The sequence below is a fragment of the Lynx canadensis genome, chromosome A1, assembly GCF_007474595.2.
Source record: "Lynx canadensis isolate LIC74 chromosome A1, mLynCan4.pri.v2, whole genome shotgun sequence".
In the NCBI taxonomy this organism is placed as follows: domain Eukaryota; kingdom Metazoa; phylum Chordata; class Mammalia; order Carnivora; family Felidae; genus Lynx; species Lynx canadensis.
The window spans coordinates 117,318,102-117,335,312 of NC_044303.2; the positions used below are offsets into that span (position 1 = coordinate 117,318,102).

Consider the following 17,211-nt stretch of genomic DNA (forward strand, 5'->3'; position numbering starts at 1 on the left):
ACCGCGAGATCGTGACCTGGCTGAAGTCGGACGCTTAACCGACTGCGCCACCCAGGCACCCCATCATGATTTTAAAAGTATACAGAAATATTTCTTATGCTAGAGCGTTTATTAATCTATGTGTTAATAAATTAGATGACATCTAAACGTGGCAATACTTGTAACTGGCAGTAGGTGAATTGGTTCCAAATGTGTAGTTGTTGGTGCCCTTATTGACAATGGGACAAATAAAAGAGATTCTTAACTATAGAGAAGAAACTGAGGGTTGCTGGAGGGGAAGTGGGGGGGGATGGGCTAAATGGGTGCTAGATATTAAGGACGGCACTTGTGATGAGCCCTGGGTGTTACATATAAGTGATGAATCACTAAAATCTATCCTGAAACTAGTATTACACTATATCTTAACTAACTAGAATTTAAGTAAAAATGTGAAACATTAAAAAAATGAAAATGGGACAAATATAAATGATGGTGGAATAGAATTCAAATTTACAGAAAAGCATAATCTTATTTCTTTCCTCCAAGGCCCTAAGAGCTCATGACCCCCCAAAAAATGAATAAATTCCTGGGTATATAAAACTATTCAAAATATGCGCTTTTATTCTTCTTGGGGAGGGAAATATGAGTGACATCTAAGCAGATTTAGCAGAAATAAGATTCTTTGCATGATGGTTTCACAAAAACGGTGCAGTATTAAGTTAGGACTCTAAGCGTCGCTGTTCACTAATTCCGGCAAGGAAAGTAATGACAACTCAAGTAATATCCTCCAGCACAAAGCAGATCAGACACCATAGCTCTCCAGCTGCGCAGAAATTCTAATCTAAAACGCTTCGCATCTGACCTCTACTTGTTTATGGACCTTGGCTTCTAATTCAGAGGAGCACAAAAAAGTGATTGTGAACCTGCTCCCTCTACTCACAATCCCCAGGAAGTCCATAAGGAGCCTGTCATGGCAGCTCTGCAAAAGCGCCGGCACCGGAGCGGATTAGTGGTACTCGTTATTCTGCTGGGGATTCTGGGGGAGCTCGGGGCCAGGCAGATCCGTTATTCCATTCCTGAAGAGCTGGACAAAGGTTCCTTCGTAGGAAACATCGCTGACGATCTGGGGCTAGAGCTCCAGGAGCTGGGGGAGCATGGAGTCCGCATCGTCTCCAGAGGTAGGATGCAGCTCTTTTCTCTGAACCCGCGAAGCGGCAACTTGGTCACCGCAGACAGAATAGACCGGGAGGAGCTCTGTGCCCAGACCGCGCGGTGTCTGGTGAGTTTTAACATCCTCATTGAGGATAAACTGAATCTTTATCCCATAGAAGTGGAAATACTGGACATTAATGACAACACACCCCGATTCTTTAGGGAAGAATTAGAAGTGAAAATTCCGGAAAACGCACCCCCATCCTCTCGTTTTCCACTAATGGAGGTCTATGACCTGGATGTGGGAATGAACTCTCTTCAAGGCTTCAAACTCAGCAAGAATAGTCACTTCTCAGTGGACGTGCAGAGTGAAGCTGATAGGCCCAAATACCCAGAGCTGGTGCTTGAGCGTGCCCTGGATCGGGAGGGAGATGCCGTTCACCACCTCATCCTTACTGCTGTGGATGGCGGTGAACCTGTCCGCTCAGGCACTGCTCGAATTGTGGTAACTGTCCTAGACGTGAATGACAACGCTCCAGTATTTACTCAGCCTATCTATCGTGTAAGTGTTCCTGAAAACCTGCCAGTAGGCACACCAGTCTTGTCGGTAAATGCTACTGACCAGGATGAAGGAGTCCATGCGGAAGTAATGTATTCCTTCCTGAGGGTAACAGAAAAGATCTCCAAGATTTTCTGCTTGAATGTTTTCACTGGAGAAATCTCGATCTCTGCAAATTTAGACTATGAGGATTCAAGCTTTTATGAACTGGATGTTGAAGCCAGAGATAGGCCAGGTCTACTTGACAGAGCAAAAGTCTTAATAACTATCTTAGATGTAAATGATAATGTACCAGAAGTGGTAGTTACATCTGGAAGCAGATCAGTTGCTGAAAGTATGCCTCCAGGAACAGTAATCGCTCTTTTTCAAGTATATGATAGAGACTCTGGACTGAATGGCCTGGTAACATGCTCCATCTCAAGAAGTATGCCATTTGAACTGGAAAAATCAGTAGACAATTATTATCGATTAGTGACCAATACAGTACTAGATCGAGAACAGGTATCCTTGTACAACATCACTGTAACAGTCACAGACAAAGGAATTCCACCTCTGTCTACAGAAACACTTATTTACCTAAATGTGGCAGATATCAACGACAACCCACCTGCCTTCCCCCCACTCCTCCTATTCTGTCTACATCCCTGAAAACAACCCCAGAGGTGCCTCCATCTTCTCTGTGACTGCACATGACCCGGACAGCCATGAGAATGCCCAAGTCACTTACTCCCTGTCTGAAGACACGCTCCGGGGGGCACCCCTATCCTCCTATGTGTCCATCAACTCTGACACTGGTGTCCTGTATGCCTTGCATTCCTTCGACTATGAGCAATTCCGTGACCTGCAACTGAGAGTGACTGCGCAGGACAGCGGAGACCCACCGCTTAGCAGCAATGTGTCCTTGAGTATATTCATTCTTGACCAGAATGACAACACACCGGAGATCCTGTACCCCGCCCTCCCCACCGACGGTTCCACAGGCGTGGAGCTGGCACCCCGATCGCAGAGCCCGGCTACCTGGTAACCAAGGTGGGTGGCGGGTGGATAGAGACTCTGGCCAGAACGCCTGGTTGTCCTACCGCCTGCTCAAGGCCAGCGAGCCAGGGCTTTTCGCGGTGGGGCTGCACACGGGCGAGGTGCGCACAGCGCGGGCCCTGCAGGACAGAGATGCGCTCAAGCAGAGCCTGGTGGTGGCAGTGCAAGACCACGGCCAACCCCCTCTCTCGGCCACCGTCACGCTCACGGTGGCGGTGGCCGACAGCATTCCAGACGTCCTGACTGACCTGGGCAGCATCAGGCCCTCGGCCGACCCTGATGATTCGGATCTCACGCTGTACCTGGTGGTGGCGGTGGCCGCAATCTCCTGCGTCTTCCTTGCCTTTGTGATCGTGCTGCGGGACTCAGCTGAGGCGCTGGCATTCGTCCCGTCTACTCCAGGCTGCGGGGGTTGGATTGGCTGGCGTGCCCGCCTCGAGCTTTGTGGGCGTGGACGGAGTGCGCGCTTTTCTGCAGACCTACTCCCGGGAGGTCTCGGTCAGGGCGGACTCCAGGGAGAGTCACGTGATCTTCCCCCAGCCCAACTATGCCGACACGCTTATCAGCGGAGAAAGCTGTGGGAAAAGCGAGCCTCTTTTGATTCAGGAAGATTCAGGTTTTTGTAAAGAGGAAGACTCCCTTGTTCAGGTGAGGTTATTCCTTTTATTGGTTTTATTTGAACAGGAACGTTTAAAATTTTCTTTGATCAGTGCTTAGTTTTCTTAGTCTTTGCAGTGCGTCAATTTTGAGAATTTTTAAAATATCAGTTGAACTCTATTAAATCTTAGTTTCGTCTAATTTCATGAAAAAAATCTTAATGTATGATGCAGATTTTCTTTACCTTTCTGCTGGCAAGCTCTTTCTGCCTTGGGTTTCGTTCATTTCTTTTGTTAGAGTGTGTGTGTGTGTGTGTGTGTGTGTGTGTGTGTGTGTGTGTGTTCCTGCCTTGTGACATTTGTGAGATTCTTTTTCTTTTCAAAATGTTTTTAATTTATTTTGAGAGAGAAAGTGTTTGAGCAGGGGAGGGGCAGAGAGAGAGATTGAGAGAGAGAGAGAGTAAGAGAGAGAGAGTATATCCCATGTTGGCAGAGCCTGAAGTGGGGATCCATCCACCACCCTGGGATCATGACCTGAGCTGAAATCCAGAGTGAAATCCATAGACCCTCAATCAATTGAACCAGTCAGGTGCCCCATGAGATTCTTTTTCTAATGTAAAAAAAAACTGAATTGCAGCCTCTGTTAAGATCAAGGTCTCAGTTTCCCCCGATTTTAATTAATAGCACGTGCTTTCTAAAATAATGGAGATTTGTGAGAGATATTTTCCCCCTTTACTACTTAGGAATCAAAAATTATTTTTATGAAAGATAAAAGTAATTGATCTCTGTAGCAGAGAAGACCCGATCTTTGGTGTTAGCCTGAATAACATTCCTGGAACTATTTGTTATTCATCTCGGGCCAGTCACAATATCTATAGTTTTTAAAGTAAAATTTAAATTAAAAAGACTTGTCTTCTGTACTTCACACAAATTCTGAGAAAATATAACAAAATAATTAAAGTTTTTTTCAACTATAAAGTAGTATAGTGAACAAGTATTTGTTGACATCACCAGTATTATAATTGTGATTGTTAACATGTTAACAAATGTAAGCATCTGATGCTGTATGCCTACTATAATGTCTTCTGCAATCTGTGTGGTTGATAGTACTTAAGAGTGCAAATGAATTTTTAAAATAATTTTTTATGTTTATTTTTGAGGGAGAGAGAGTGCACTATTGTGCACAAGCAGTGGAGGGGCAGAGTGAGAGGGAGACAGAAGATCCGAAGCAGGCTCTGTGCTGACAGCAGAGAGCCTGATGCAGGGCTGGAACTCACGAAACAGGAGATCATGATCCCAGATGAAGCCAGATGCTTAATCAAATGAGCCACCCATGCACTCCCGAAATGAATTTCTAACTATGCTTATTAGTGTCCACTTACAAGGATGTATCTCTAAAAATTAGAGAACTGAATATTGAATGGGAGAATGAAGGATTGATAGTGTTCAAATAAGAATTTAAATAATTTAGCACATTTAACCCACATAAAATAAGGTTTCTGTCATATAGAAACTCTATCCAAATATTTAAGGAAAGGAGAGCTGTCATTAGAAGAATTAGTCTCATTCATCATGGCCCAAAGGTGTGAATGAAACTGTGGTTTGATGAGTAGAAAAAAGCAAGGTTTTGAGTTGTTGAAGTTGTTCTAATGGAAAATGGATTGCCTAGGAGGTAAGAGGTTCTATTATTAGCTCCTTTCAAAAGTAAGCTGTTGGCCCTGGAATTAATAGAATACAGGGGATAATATAATTGGATGAGTTGTTGACATACATAATAGTCAAGGTATTTTCCAATCCTGAGCTGGAGGATTCTATGATCTGATAATGCAATAGATTGGCCACTTATGCTTCTAAATTGGGTATTCACATTTAACATAAATAATTGAAAAGATATCTTGAAAATAAATGAGAACCTTCCTTTGTAACCGGAAATTGTCAGTCTTTTTTTTTAATGTTTATTTATTTCTTTTTCAGAGAGAGAGAGTGTGTGTGCACAAGGGGGTGAGGGGGAGAGAGCAAGGGAAACACAGAATCTGAACCAGGCTCCAGGCTCTGAGTTATCAGTGCAGAGCCTGATGTGGTCCTTAAGCCCACCAACTGTGAGATCATGACCTAAGCTGAAGTTGGATGCTTAACCGAATGAAACACCCAGGTGCCCCAATCATCTCTAAGATAATATTGGGGCACCTGCGTGGCTCAGTCGGTTCAGCATCTGGCTTCGGCTCAGGTCATGATCTCGCAGTTTGTGAGTTCAAGCCCTGAATTGCATTGGGCTCTGTGCTGACAGCTCGGAGCCTGGAGCCTGCTTCGGATTCTGTGTCTCCTTCTATCTCTGCCCCTCCCCCACTTGTGCTCTGTCTCTCTCTGTTTCTCAAAAATAAATAAACGTAAAAAAAATTTTAATATAATGTTGAGTTGATGCCTTTAAATTAGATGCTAAATGTATTCTATGTTTCCCCAAGTCAGTATTGTGGTATTTACATCTCAGAGATTATTTTAGAATTATTTATTTCAAGATTCCAAATGTATACGACTAAGAGATTCCAGACATACACATTTTCAAATATGATTTTCTTGGACATTTGTGATATAATTATTTGATGGTTTCATTAGGAATTTAATAGTAAATAATTTTAAACAACTTGAATCTTGGGTATTGGTCATGGGAGTCAGATTATCTCATACAAGTATTAAGATTTGTTTGATATGATCTGAGAGTGTAAATGTTTTTTATAGCACCAATTCTGGATGATTTAAGCTACATCTTGAAAAAATAAAAATAAATTACATCTTAAACCTGCATTGTTGTAAGCAAAGTTCACTTAACTGGGTTTTATGGATAGTAGGCTGGTTTATTTTATTCGCTTATCTGTTCACTCACTAATGGGATAGTAGGATGGTTTGTTTCATTATTTCATTCTCTTACCTGAATTACCTATGACCATTTCATTTAAATAAATAAAATATTTTATTGAGAAAAACTATCAGATTCTACTCTCAATAATACTCATTCATGTGGACTGACCAAGTGTTAAATCCTAGCAGTCATGGAATTTGCTAAATTCTGACTAACTGAGGTTCTCAGACCTACATACAATACAGATCATATTAATAAGATAGGCAGTCTGAAACTTTAAGTACTGAATTTTGAAGCATCAGGAGGAAAACCTACCAAATTATTGGGCTAGTTTATCATCTTTGAAAACCACCCATCTGATGAAACTTCTGTTGAGGTGACAGTTGTCAATGGGAAGAAGTAAAAATCTCAGAGAGAAATGGAAAATACCTACATGTTTGCCTGGGAATGTAAATCTAAACAGAACTCCAAACAATGTTTTCTCAATAGAAAAAAAGTTCCATAAAGAAAGGAGAGATGATGAATAACTCGATGCCTAGGAAGTCAATTAGACTTTCCATACAATTTTTTTCCATAGAATTTTTTATGCAAGTAAACAGATGAAGGTCCATTCTTCCTAATAACTCAATCAATAATAACATACTTCCTTTAAAACTAAACTTATTTCAGTTTATATGGTAAACCTATGTTATATTTAACATAACTCATTGGTCTAGTAGAGATCTTTAATATTTAAATTTATGTTGTAGAGTAACTTAGAAAAATTGGTTACTAGAGATATAAAGCCAGTTATTTCCTAAAGTATGCTTTATGTTCAGAGTATGTTCATAATCTTATTCATCTAGATCTTACTTATTTAGTTCCAAATAAGGTATCCAGAAGTAATAAGTTAACTGAGACTTTTTAAAAATAGTAGAATAAGAAAGAAATGTAAGATGACACTATGATTTTTGAAGTGTTAGGTAGAAAAAAAGATCACGACATTGGCAGCCATAATATTCAGACATAAAAGTTTTGTTTAAAAATGTCTGCAAGTACTCATGATCTTTAATGACTTTGCTTACGTCAACAAGAAGTTCAAAATTACTACTAAACAAATAGTATTTAACTCCTATTTATGGAACTAATCTGTAATACTCATATTGGCTCCTTTGAACAAAAAGTTATTCTGTCTACTTGGTGAAAAAAACATGGCTGTAAATTATTTTGATAGATTAAAACAGCATTTCATTCAAAGCATTGCCTATATTTTGGACCAGTGCCATCAGAGAGCAGAAATAGATTACGTAATTAGGAAATCTCCAGCAACTAAGTCAAGCATTTTCAGTGCTACTTTTGATTTCTCTTCCTGGTGCTGCTATCTACTCCCCTATGGCTTAAAATAATTTACAAAGCAAGGTTATTTCTTTTTAAAAAAGTTTATTTATATAAGTAATCTCTAAACCTAACATGGGGCCTGAACTCACAATCTCAAAATCAAGAATTGCACGCTCTTCCAACTGAGCCATCCAGGCGCCCCATGAAGTAGGGTTATTTCTTGCCAGGTCTTCATTTCAGAACAGGTAACTCTCTTTTCTCTTGCAACTATGTGGAAGGAACTTTATTTCTATAAGCTGAGAAGAACTGAGCCATCAACAATTCAGTTTTACTTAACATCAGTGGAAAAATTGGTACCTCTAATGATCTTCTCAGGACAGTTCTGTTTGTATGCTCAAAGGCTATCTGGAGGCCCATCTTTTTTCAATTATTCTAGAATAATCATCTAGAGTAGGAAGATTATTTGAATTGCATAATGAAGAGAAGCAGTCAACATCCACTTTAACACTCCACAGCTAGTAGAATCTCTGCAAATTCCTGCCTTCTGTACAAAATTTCGTCTATAGCTGACCGTTACTGCTTGGGTTCTCGCCTCATCTCTAATGGCACTTTTTGAGCATAAAGCATCAGCCAAGGCAAATGGTTTTCTTTTTTCTGCTCAAAACACTGGAAGTGATGATATTTGTATTCCAACGTATACTATTATATATATAATCAAGGACAAGGTAATTTCCTCTTATTTTTAAAATCATTAAAATGAAGGTATTGGACTAAATCATCTCTAAAGTTCCTTCCAATCAAAAACTTAATTAAATGACCTGTCTGTATCTTAAAGAAAATTTTGACTGAGTCTTACGTGGTAGTGTCTAGAACATAGTATGTGTTCAATATTAATGAATTAACTTAAATTTATTATACTGATGAAAACGATTTCTACATAGCATCTTTCTTATGTATACATACACACACCTTTTCAAAATAAGTTGTACTTTTTTTACCTGAAAACACTACTTTTACTCCATGTTCAGTGAAGTCTGAGGTAGCACCCAACATCATTTCAAAGTTGCAATGCAAAGGAGAAAAAAAAAAATGCAATTATCTTGAATTAATAAGCATCCATCATAAGCATTGTTGCATTATTTCATTTAACTGGAATGTATTTTTAAGTTAGATATATATATCGAAGACATATAAATGGAAGGATTTTGAAGGATAAAACAACTTTCTGAAAAATCAGTTATCTTGCTTCAATATGGTGCAGTAACTTAGTAAGGACTCTGAGTGCCGCTGTTCACCAACCACGGGGAAAGTGATGCAATAAGATCTGCCAGAGCCACCGAGATTTTACAGTACAAAGAAACATCAGATTGAGACAAATTCTCTTCCAAGCTGCATCAAACTCCGGTCTCTATTATACTAAATTCCGGGCTTCTCTTATGAATACAAAGGATTCCACGCTGACACACTGGCATCCATAAGCGCAAAAGGAGATAGTCCAGTGTCTAACAAGATCAGCAGGACAACAATGGCGACTCTGAAGAGGGGTCGAGACTACAGAGGATTCATCCTGCTCTCCATCCTCCTGGGGACCCGGAGAGAAGCTTGGGCAGGACATATTTTCTACTCTTTGCCGGAGGAAACAGACACAGGGTCTTTTGTGGGTAATATCGCTAAGGATCTGGGCCTGGAGCCCCGGGAACTGGCAGAGCACGGAATCCGCATCGTCTCCAGAGGTAGGACACAGCTTTTCGCTCTGAATCCGCGAAGCGGCAGCTTGGTCACTGCAGGCAGAATAGACCGGGAGGAGCTCTGCGCTCAGAGTGCACGGTGCCTGGTGAACTTTAACATCCTGATGGATAAAATGAGTCTTTACCCTATAGAAGTGGAAATAATAGATGTTAATGACAATTCTCCTAGATTCTTGACAGAAGAAATGACTGTAAAAATAACGGAGAACACAGCTCCTGGGGTGCGGTTTCCCTTAAATGAGGCTAGGGATCCAGATGTGGGCACGAACTCCCTCCAGAGCTACCAGCTCAGTCCCAATCGTCACTTCTCCCTGGTTGTGCAGACTGGAGATGATGGAGCTAAATATCCAGAATTAGTGCTGGAAAGGGTGCTGGATAGAGAGGAAGAGGCTGTTCACCACCTACTCCTTACAGCCTCTGACGGCGGTGACCCACCCCGATCGGAAACCGCCCGCATCCAGGTAACTGTGGTGGATGTGAATGATCACGTGCCAGTCTTCTCTTTGCCTCAGTACCAAGTAACTGTCCCTGAGAACGTACCAGTGGGCACAAGATTGCTCACAGTACACGCTGTCGATCTGGATGAGGGAGTCAATGGGGAAGTGACATATTCTTTCCGGAAAATAACTCAAAAAATTCTACAGATATTCCAACTGAACCCTCATACAGGAGAATTATCAACTTCAGAAGGCCTAGATTATGAAGAGTCCAGCTACTATGAAATGGAAGTTCAGGCTCAGGACGGTCCTGGTAGCATGACAAGGGCTAAAGTAATTATCACAATTTTAGATGTGAATGACAATGCCCCAGAAGTGACTCTAACATCTGTAAGCAACTCAATCCCTGAAGACACTCCTCCTGGAACAGTAATTGCTCTTTTCTACCTTCAAGATCGAGATTCCGGCAAGAATGGTGAGGTGACCTGCACTATTTCAGAAAATCTGCCTTTTAAATTAGAAAGATCAGTAGACAATTATTATAGGTTGGTGACAGCGAAAAAACTAGACCGGGAAAAACTCCCTGTGTATAACATCACACTGAAAGCCACAGATGGTGGAACCCCACCCTTGTCCATGGAAACTCACATCTCAGTGAATGTGGCAGATACCAACGACAACCCACCTGCCTTCCCCCACTCCTCCTATTCTGTCTACATCCCTGAAAACAACCCCAGAGGTGCCTCCATCTTCTCTGTGACTGCACATGACCCGGACAGCCATGAGAATGCCCAAGTCACTTACTCCCTGTCTGAAGACACGCTCCGGGGGGCACCCCTATCCTCCTATGTGTCCATCAACTCTGACACTGGTGTCCTGTATGCCTTGCATTCCTTCGACTATGAGCAATTCCGTGACCTGCAACTGAGAGTGACTGCGCAGGACAGCGGAGACCCACCGCTTAGCAGCAATGTGTCCTTGAGTATATTCATTCTTGACCAGAATGACAACACACCGGAGATCCTGTACCCCGCCCTCCCCACCGACGGTTCCACAGGCGTGGAGCTGGCACCCCGATCGGCAGAGCCCGGCTACCTGGTAACCAAGGTGGTGGCGGTGGATAGAGACTCTGGCCAGAACGCCTGGTTGTCCTACCGCCTGCTCAAGGCCAGCGAGCCAGGGCTTTTCGCGGTGGGGCTGCACACGGGCGAGGTGCGCACAGCGCGGGCCCTGCAGGACAGAGATGCGCTCAAGCAGAGCCTGGTGGTGGCAGTGCAAGACCACGGCCAACCCCCTCTCTCGGCCACCGTCACGCTCACGGTGGCGGTGGCCGACAGCATTCCAGACGTCCTGGCCGACCTGGGCAGTCTCGAGCCCCCAGCTGACCCTGATGCCTCAGGTCTCACGCTGTACCTGGTGGTGGCGGTGGCCGCAGTCTCCTGCGTCTTCCTTGCCTTTGTGATCGTGCTGCTGGCTCTCAGACTGAGGCGCTGGCGCTCATCGCGTCTGCTCCAGGCTGCGGGGGGTGGATTGGCTGGCGTGCCCGCCTCGCGCTTTGTGGGCGTGGATGGGGTGCGGGCTTTCCTGCAGACGTATTCCCACGAGGTCTCCCTCACCGCGGACTCCAGGGAGAGTCACGTGATCTTCCCCCAGCCCAACTATGCAGACATGCTCCTCAGTCTGGAGAGCTGTGAGAAAAAAGATCCCTCATTAACATCTATAGATTTTCATGGATGTAAGGACGAAGCAGAAAATATTCAGGTGAGTTCACTAATACATTTATCTTTACATCCTTGAGGAATTATATTTTGTGTAATTTTCTTTACTGTATTGTGAAACAAATGTTTTAAAAATGTAAGAGACAAAAGCAGTTAACCGATTTATTTAACATAGAACACTTATTGACATAGGTTTTGGTGTCATTTCCTTAGTGAAAGCCTATACAAGACTGTGAATAAGTGGACTGTCACATTTTTATGCCTTCCATGTATTTTCCCTTCAGTGTTCTCAATTCATGTGTTTTATAAATGAGAATAAATTGTTACATGTTTTTCATTGCACTGGGTTAGCAAGAGGAAAATACAGCTCATACACCTTGTCAGGATTCTTTTTAGATTAGATCTAGGAAAGGTTCTTGAAGATCTTCTGCCTCCATATACCTCAACTTTATGACTTTGAAAATCTCAGTTGCTTCCTGACATATTTAAAAATTTTAACTCCAGTATAGTTAATATACAGTGTTATATTAGTTTCAGGTGTACGATATAGTGATTCAGCAATTCTGTACATCACCCAGTGGTCATCATGACAAATGCACTACTTAACCTATCACCTATTTCACCCATTCCCCTCACCCACCTCCCCTCTGATAACCACCAGTTTATTCTCAATAATTAAGAATCGGTTTCTTGGCTTCTCTCTGTCTCTCACTTTCCCCTTGCTTATTTGTTTCATTTCTTAAATTCCCATATGAGTGAAATCATATGGTATTTGTCTTTCTCTGACAGACTTATTTCACTTAGCATTATACTCTTGAGCTCCATCCATGTCATCGCAAATGACAAGATTTCATTCTTTTTGTGGCTGAATAATATTCCAGTGTGTGTGTGTGTGTGTGTGTGTGTGTGTGTGTGTGTATGGATATGTATGTAAGTGTATGTGTATGTGTATATGTGTATATATATATAAATTTTCTTTATCCATTCATCAATGGATACTTGGACTATTTCCATAGTTTAGCTAGTTTAAATAATGCTGCTGCAAATATTGGGGTATGTGCATCCCTTTGGATTAGTGGTTTTGTATCTTTTTAAAAAATATTTATTTTGAGAGAGTGTGCGTGTGTGGGGGTGGGGGAGAGAAGAGGGAGAGAATCCCAAGCAGGCTTTGTGTTGTGAGCACAGAGCCCGACAGGCGCTGGATCCCATGAACCGCGAGATCATGACCTGAGCCAAAATCAAGAGTCTGCTGGTCAGCCAACTGAGCCACACAGGTACCCCTGTATTTTTGTATCTTGAGGGTAAATACCCAGTGGCACCATTACTGGATAATATCTTAGTTATATTTTTAACTTTTTGAGGAACCTCCAACTTGTTTTCCACAGTGGCTGCACCAGTTTGCATTCCCACCAACAATCCAGGAGGGTTACTTTTTCTCCACATCCTCACAAACATTTGTCAGTCCTTGTGTTTTTGATTTTAGCCATTCTGACAAGTGTGAGGTGTTATTTTGCTTCCTGACATGTTAAAGCATAATCATCTATTAAAGTTATATCCTGGTAGAAGGTTAGACTGATGCCTAAAGAATGGAATGTGTGTGTCAAGCTTCACTAAGACCTATATCAATGAGAGATAGGGATCTAATGCCACACTAAAGGTTAGTGCCTGAAACCAATAAAATATGACATCAAATAAAGTGTCATTTCAAGTTGCACTTGTGAAATAAGCATATATATGTTTTAAGACAAAATTTCATTGTACTGTGTTAGCAGTACAGCCATGTGAAGTGTGTTTATGGGCTCTCCTAGTGGGAGATTGGGGATGCTTGCTTTATGAAACAACAATTTTGTATACTCAAGACCAGAAGTTGATTCAACTTATTGGATCTGCTAAAAAAAATTCAGTTAGAAATAACCCAATCTGGGGTTAACTACATTTATATTCATTATATAACATTTTACTAAAGCTCAGTACATCAGTTGATTAGCAACTAGAAGGGGTTGATGACAAGTAATTTTGTTTACTTGGACCTACTTGTTTACTAGGAACTATGCAAAATATTATTCCCTTTGTAACTTTGAAGATTGATGTTACATTTTGTAACCAGGAAAATAATTCTTCAATAGAAAGGAGGGGGATAGGCTAACTCTTCCTGGGTATAGTAACCTTTTGGGTGTTAAATAAAAGGACTTTTTTCTAGCATAGTATTGTGTTTGGTGGTATTTTGCATAAATTGGGCTGTGCAATAGTGTGGAAGTATGTTTCATATATTTTGCAGTGTTCAGATGTACAATCACTTGAGAAGACAATAACTGATACTTGGTGAGGCAGAAATATGATTATCAGGTATTTTGAAAAAGAATATCCCCAAATTCATTAGATACTTAAAAATATTTTTCAAGAAGGGAAAGTGACCTAAACTCAGTATGCTACTGCAATTGAATATCCTAGGGATTATTTTATTAATTGAGCTCATCATGTGATGTTCAATTTAAGCACAGAAGTGGGAGCCAGAACCTCACTGCAGTAGACCACGGTTAGTGACCTTGTGTTGCAAGTCAAACTATATTTCCCTGCTAACTTTCAAGGTTGATGTTATATTTTATAACCAGGAAAATAATTGTGCAATGCAAAGGAAGAATAGGCTAATGTTTTTCCAGCTGTCATTTTCTTAAATAGGTGACATGTAGGTCATATGATACTACTATAAAGAAATTGCTGAAACTATTTTGAAAGAAGAGGGTTTAGAGTTAAATATAAATTGTGCCCTTTTAAAGACAATTTCAGCATTACTGATGCTTTCTGAAAAATTGAAATGAATCAGCATGGAGTTACCCAAAAACTAATGAAATCAGGAAAAACGGGAATAAGGAAAGAAGGAAAAAACTTTACTCATATTACTATTCAAAATTACTGTATTCTGAGATCATTTAGGCCAAGTATGTGTTATAGTAATCTTTCTATTACAGTGCGGATTTGAGATGCATGTCAACATGTTGATTACCCTAAACCCTGGAAATTTGGGATAACTATGTAGTTAATAGTGCAAATTAATCATCATTAAATATATGAACATATAAAAATAATTTGTTCAGTTAGGCGCTGGATTGTGATTATTGTAGCTGGTTAAACTGAAGCAGCAGGGCTGCAGTTTCCCAGTGCGGACTGTGGGCGCCGCTGTTGGCCAAAGTGCAGAGCTTGGGCACTGGCCATCTTCTCGCGCAGCCGCAGCGCACTTTCCCTGTATCAGGCTCTCTAGCTCGAGCCTTTACACAACTTCCTCCTCTGGAAAAGAGGGAACCCGACCCTCACGCTGGAAATATAGCCTGTTCGGAGCTCCGGACATCTGCAGCACAGAGATTATTTGTAATCCGGCGTCTCCAGGCCGGTGAGCAACCTGAGGGGAGCAAAAGGGATGGGGAGCGGCGCTGGGGAAAGGGGCTGGGCTGAGAGGCGGCCAGTGCTCTTTCCCTTCCTGCTGTCTTTGTTCTGCCCGGCGCTCTCAGAGCAGATCCGCTATCGGATTCCCGAAGAAATGCCCGAGGGCTCGGTGGTGGGGAACCTCGCCAAGGATTTGGGACTCAGCGTCCATGAGTTACCGAGTCGACAACTGCGCATCAGTTCGGAAAAACCTTACTTCACTGTGAGCGCCAAGAGCGGGGAGCTACTTGTGAGCGGCAGGCTAGACCGGGAGCAGATTTGTGGGAAGAAGCCAGCCTGTGCTCTGGAATTTGAGGCTGTTGCTGAAAATCCGTTGAACTTTTATCACGTGAGTGTGGACATCGAAGATATTAATGACCACACACCAAAATTCACGCAAACTTCCTTTGAGCTGCAAATAAGTGAGTCCACAAACCCTGGGGCACGATTTATTTTAGGATCTGCCCATGATGCAGATATTGGTACCAACTCATTACGGAATTATCAGCTCAATCCGAATGATCATTTCTCACTCGTGAATAAAGAGAAATTAGATGGTAGTAAATACCCTGAGTTGGTACTAAAGATGCCTTTAGACCGGGAAGAGCAGAAATCCTACCAGTTGACCTTGACTGCGTTGGACGGCGGGAATCCATCCCTAAGTAGTACTGCCCAGATACAGGTCCTAGTGACTGATGCCAATGATAACCCTCCAGTGTTCAGCCAAGAACTATACAGGGTGGGCCTTCCGGAAAATGTGCTTCCTGGCACCACTGTGCTTCGAGTGATGGCCACCGATCAGGATGAAGGTGTCAATGCCCAGATCACCTTCTCTTTCACTGAAGCAGGCCAGATCACCCAGTTTGACCTGAATTCTAACACGGGGGAAATTACTATTCTAAATATGTTAGATTTTGAGGAAGTCAAAGAATATTCCATAGTTTTGGAAGCAAGGGATGGTGGAGGAATGATTGCCCAATGTACCGTCGAGATAGAGGTCCAGGACATAAATGACAATTTCCCAGAAGTGGTAATCCAGTCTCTACCGGATCTTATTATGGAGGACACCAAGCTGGGAACACACGTTGCTTTGATTAAAATCCGTGACAAGGATTCTGGATACAACGGAGAAGTTACTTGTAAATTAGAAGGTGATGTTCCGTTTAAAATACTCTCTTCTTCTATAAACACCTATAAATTAGTGACAGATGGAGTTCTAGACCGTGAGCAGACCCCTGAGTACAATATTACTATCACAGCCACCGACAGGGGAAAACCGCCCCTTTCCTCAAGCTCCAGCGTCACCCTGCACGTTGGCGATGTCAATGACAACGCGCCGGTTTTCCCACAGCCTTCTTACGTGGTCCACGTGGTTGAGAACAATCCTCCTGGAGCCTCTATCGCCCAAGTCAGCGCCTCCGACCCCGACCTGGGACCCAACGGCCGCGTGTCCTACTCCATCGTGGCCAGCGACCTGGAGCCGCGGGCGCTGGCGTCCTACGTGTCCGTGAGCGCGCAGAGCGGCGTAGTGTTCGCGCAGCGCGCCTTCGACCACGAGCAGCTGCGCGCCTTCGAGCTGACGGTGCAGGCCCGCGACCAGGGCTCGCCCGCGCTCAGCGCCAACGTGAGCCTGCGCGTGTTGGTGGGCGACCGCAACGACAACGCGCCTAGGGTGCTGTACCCGGCGCTGGGGCCCGACGGCTCGGCGCTCTTCGACACGGTGCCGCGCGCCGCGCAGCCCGGCTACCTGGTCACCAAGGTGGTGGCGGTGGACGCCGACTCGGGACGCAATGCGTGGCTGTCGTACCACGTGCTGCAGGCCAGCGAGCCCGGACTCTTCAGCCTGGGGCTGCGCACGGGCGAGGTGCGCACTGCGCGTGCTTTGGGCGACAGGGACGCGGCCCGCCAGCGCCTGCTGGTCGCCGTGCGGGACGGGGGACAGCCGCCCCTCTCTGCCACCGCGACGCTGCACCTGGTTTTCGCCGACAGCCTCCAAGAAGTACTGCCGGATGTCAGCGACCGTCCGGAGCCCTCTGACCCCCAGGCCGAGCTGCAGTTTTACTTGGTGGTGGCTTTGGCCTTGATCTCAGTGCTTTTCCTCACGGCAGTGACTCTGGCCATAGCCTTGCACCTTCGTCGCTCCTCCAGCCCCACCACCTGCGGCTGCTTTCAGTACAGTCTCTGTGAAAAATCAGGACCTGTGATTCCTCCCAACTACAGTGAAGGGACTTTGCCTTATTCCTACAATTTGTGCGTTGCGCATACTGGAAAGACAGAGTTTAATTTTCTAAAGTGCAATGAGCAATTGAGTTCAGAGCAAGACATACTTTGTGGTGATTCATCCGGGGCCTTATTTCCACTTTGCAAATCCAGTGAGTCAACCTCCCATCTGG

The 17,211-nt window shown here is 43.4% G+C and overlaps 3 protein-coding genes across 4 annotated transcripts in view; all 3 read left to right on the forward strand.

Moving 5' to 3' along the window:
- The window catches only part of LOC115517050 (protocadherin gamma-C4), a 137,622-nt gene that overhangs the window by 13,957 nt on the left and 106,454 nt on the right, over positions 1 to 17,211 (forward strand). The window contains exon 1 of one of the 2 annotated variants that reach the window (XM_030320268.1): positions 12,862 to 17,210. The exons of the other annotated variant lie outside the window; for it this stretch is intronic. Within the exon in view, the coding sequence (XP_030176128.1) occupies positions 14,814 to 17,210 (2,397 nt within the window). The 5' untranslated portion in view covers positions 12,862 to 14,813. Of the gene's footprint in view, positions 1 to 12,861; position 17,211 lie in introns of those variants that run through there. 2 annotated transcript variants of the gene reach the window in all.
- LOC115517209 (protocadherin gamma-A6-like) overlaps positions 431 to 17,211 on the forward strand; it is a 107,223-nt gene continuing 90,442 nt past the window's right edge. Inside the window, 4 exon segments of the mRNA XM_030320330.1 lie at positions 431 to 2,305; positions 2,307 to 2,688; positions 2,691 to 2,728; positions 2,731 to 3,373. Coding sequence (XP_030176190.1) covers positions 950 to 2,305; positions 2,307 to 2,688; positions 2,691 to 2,728; positions 2,731 to 3,351 — 2,397 coding nt within the window. The 5' untranslated portion in view covers positions 431 to 949 and the 3' untranslated portion in view covers positions 3,352 to 3,373.
- On the forward strand, positions 7,788 to 12,072 carry LOC116738059 (protocadherin gamma-A7-like). The gene has a single exon (XM_032593084.1). The coding sequence runs from the start codon at positions 9,021 to 9,023 to the stop codon at positions 11,475 to 11,477; it is 2,457 nt and encodes an 818-aa protein (XP_032448975.1). The 5' UTR covers positions 7,788 to 9,020; the 3' UTR covers positions 11,478 to 12,072.

Bases quoted from the DNA above. Each gene is read 5' to 3' on its own strand.
- LOC116738059 (XM_032593084.1), top strand. From the start codon at position 9,021: ATGGCGACTCTGAAGAGGGGTCGAGACTACAGAGGATTCATCCTGCTC.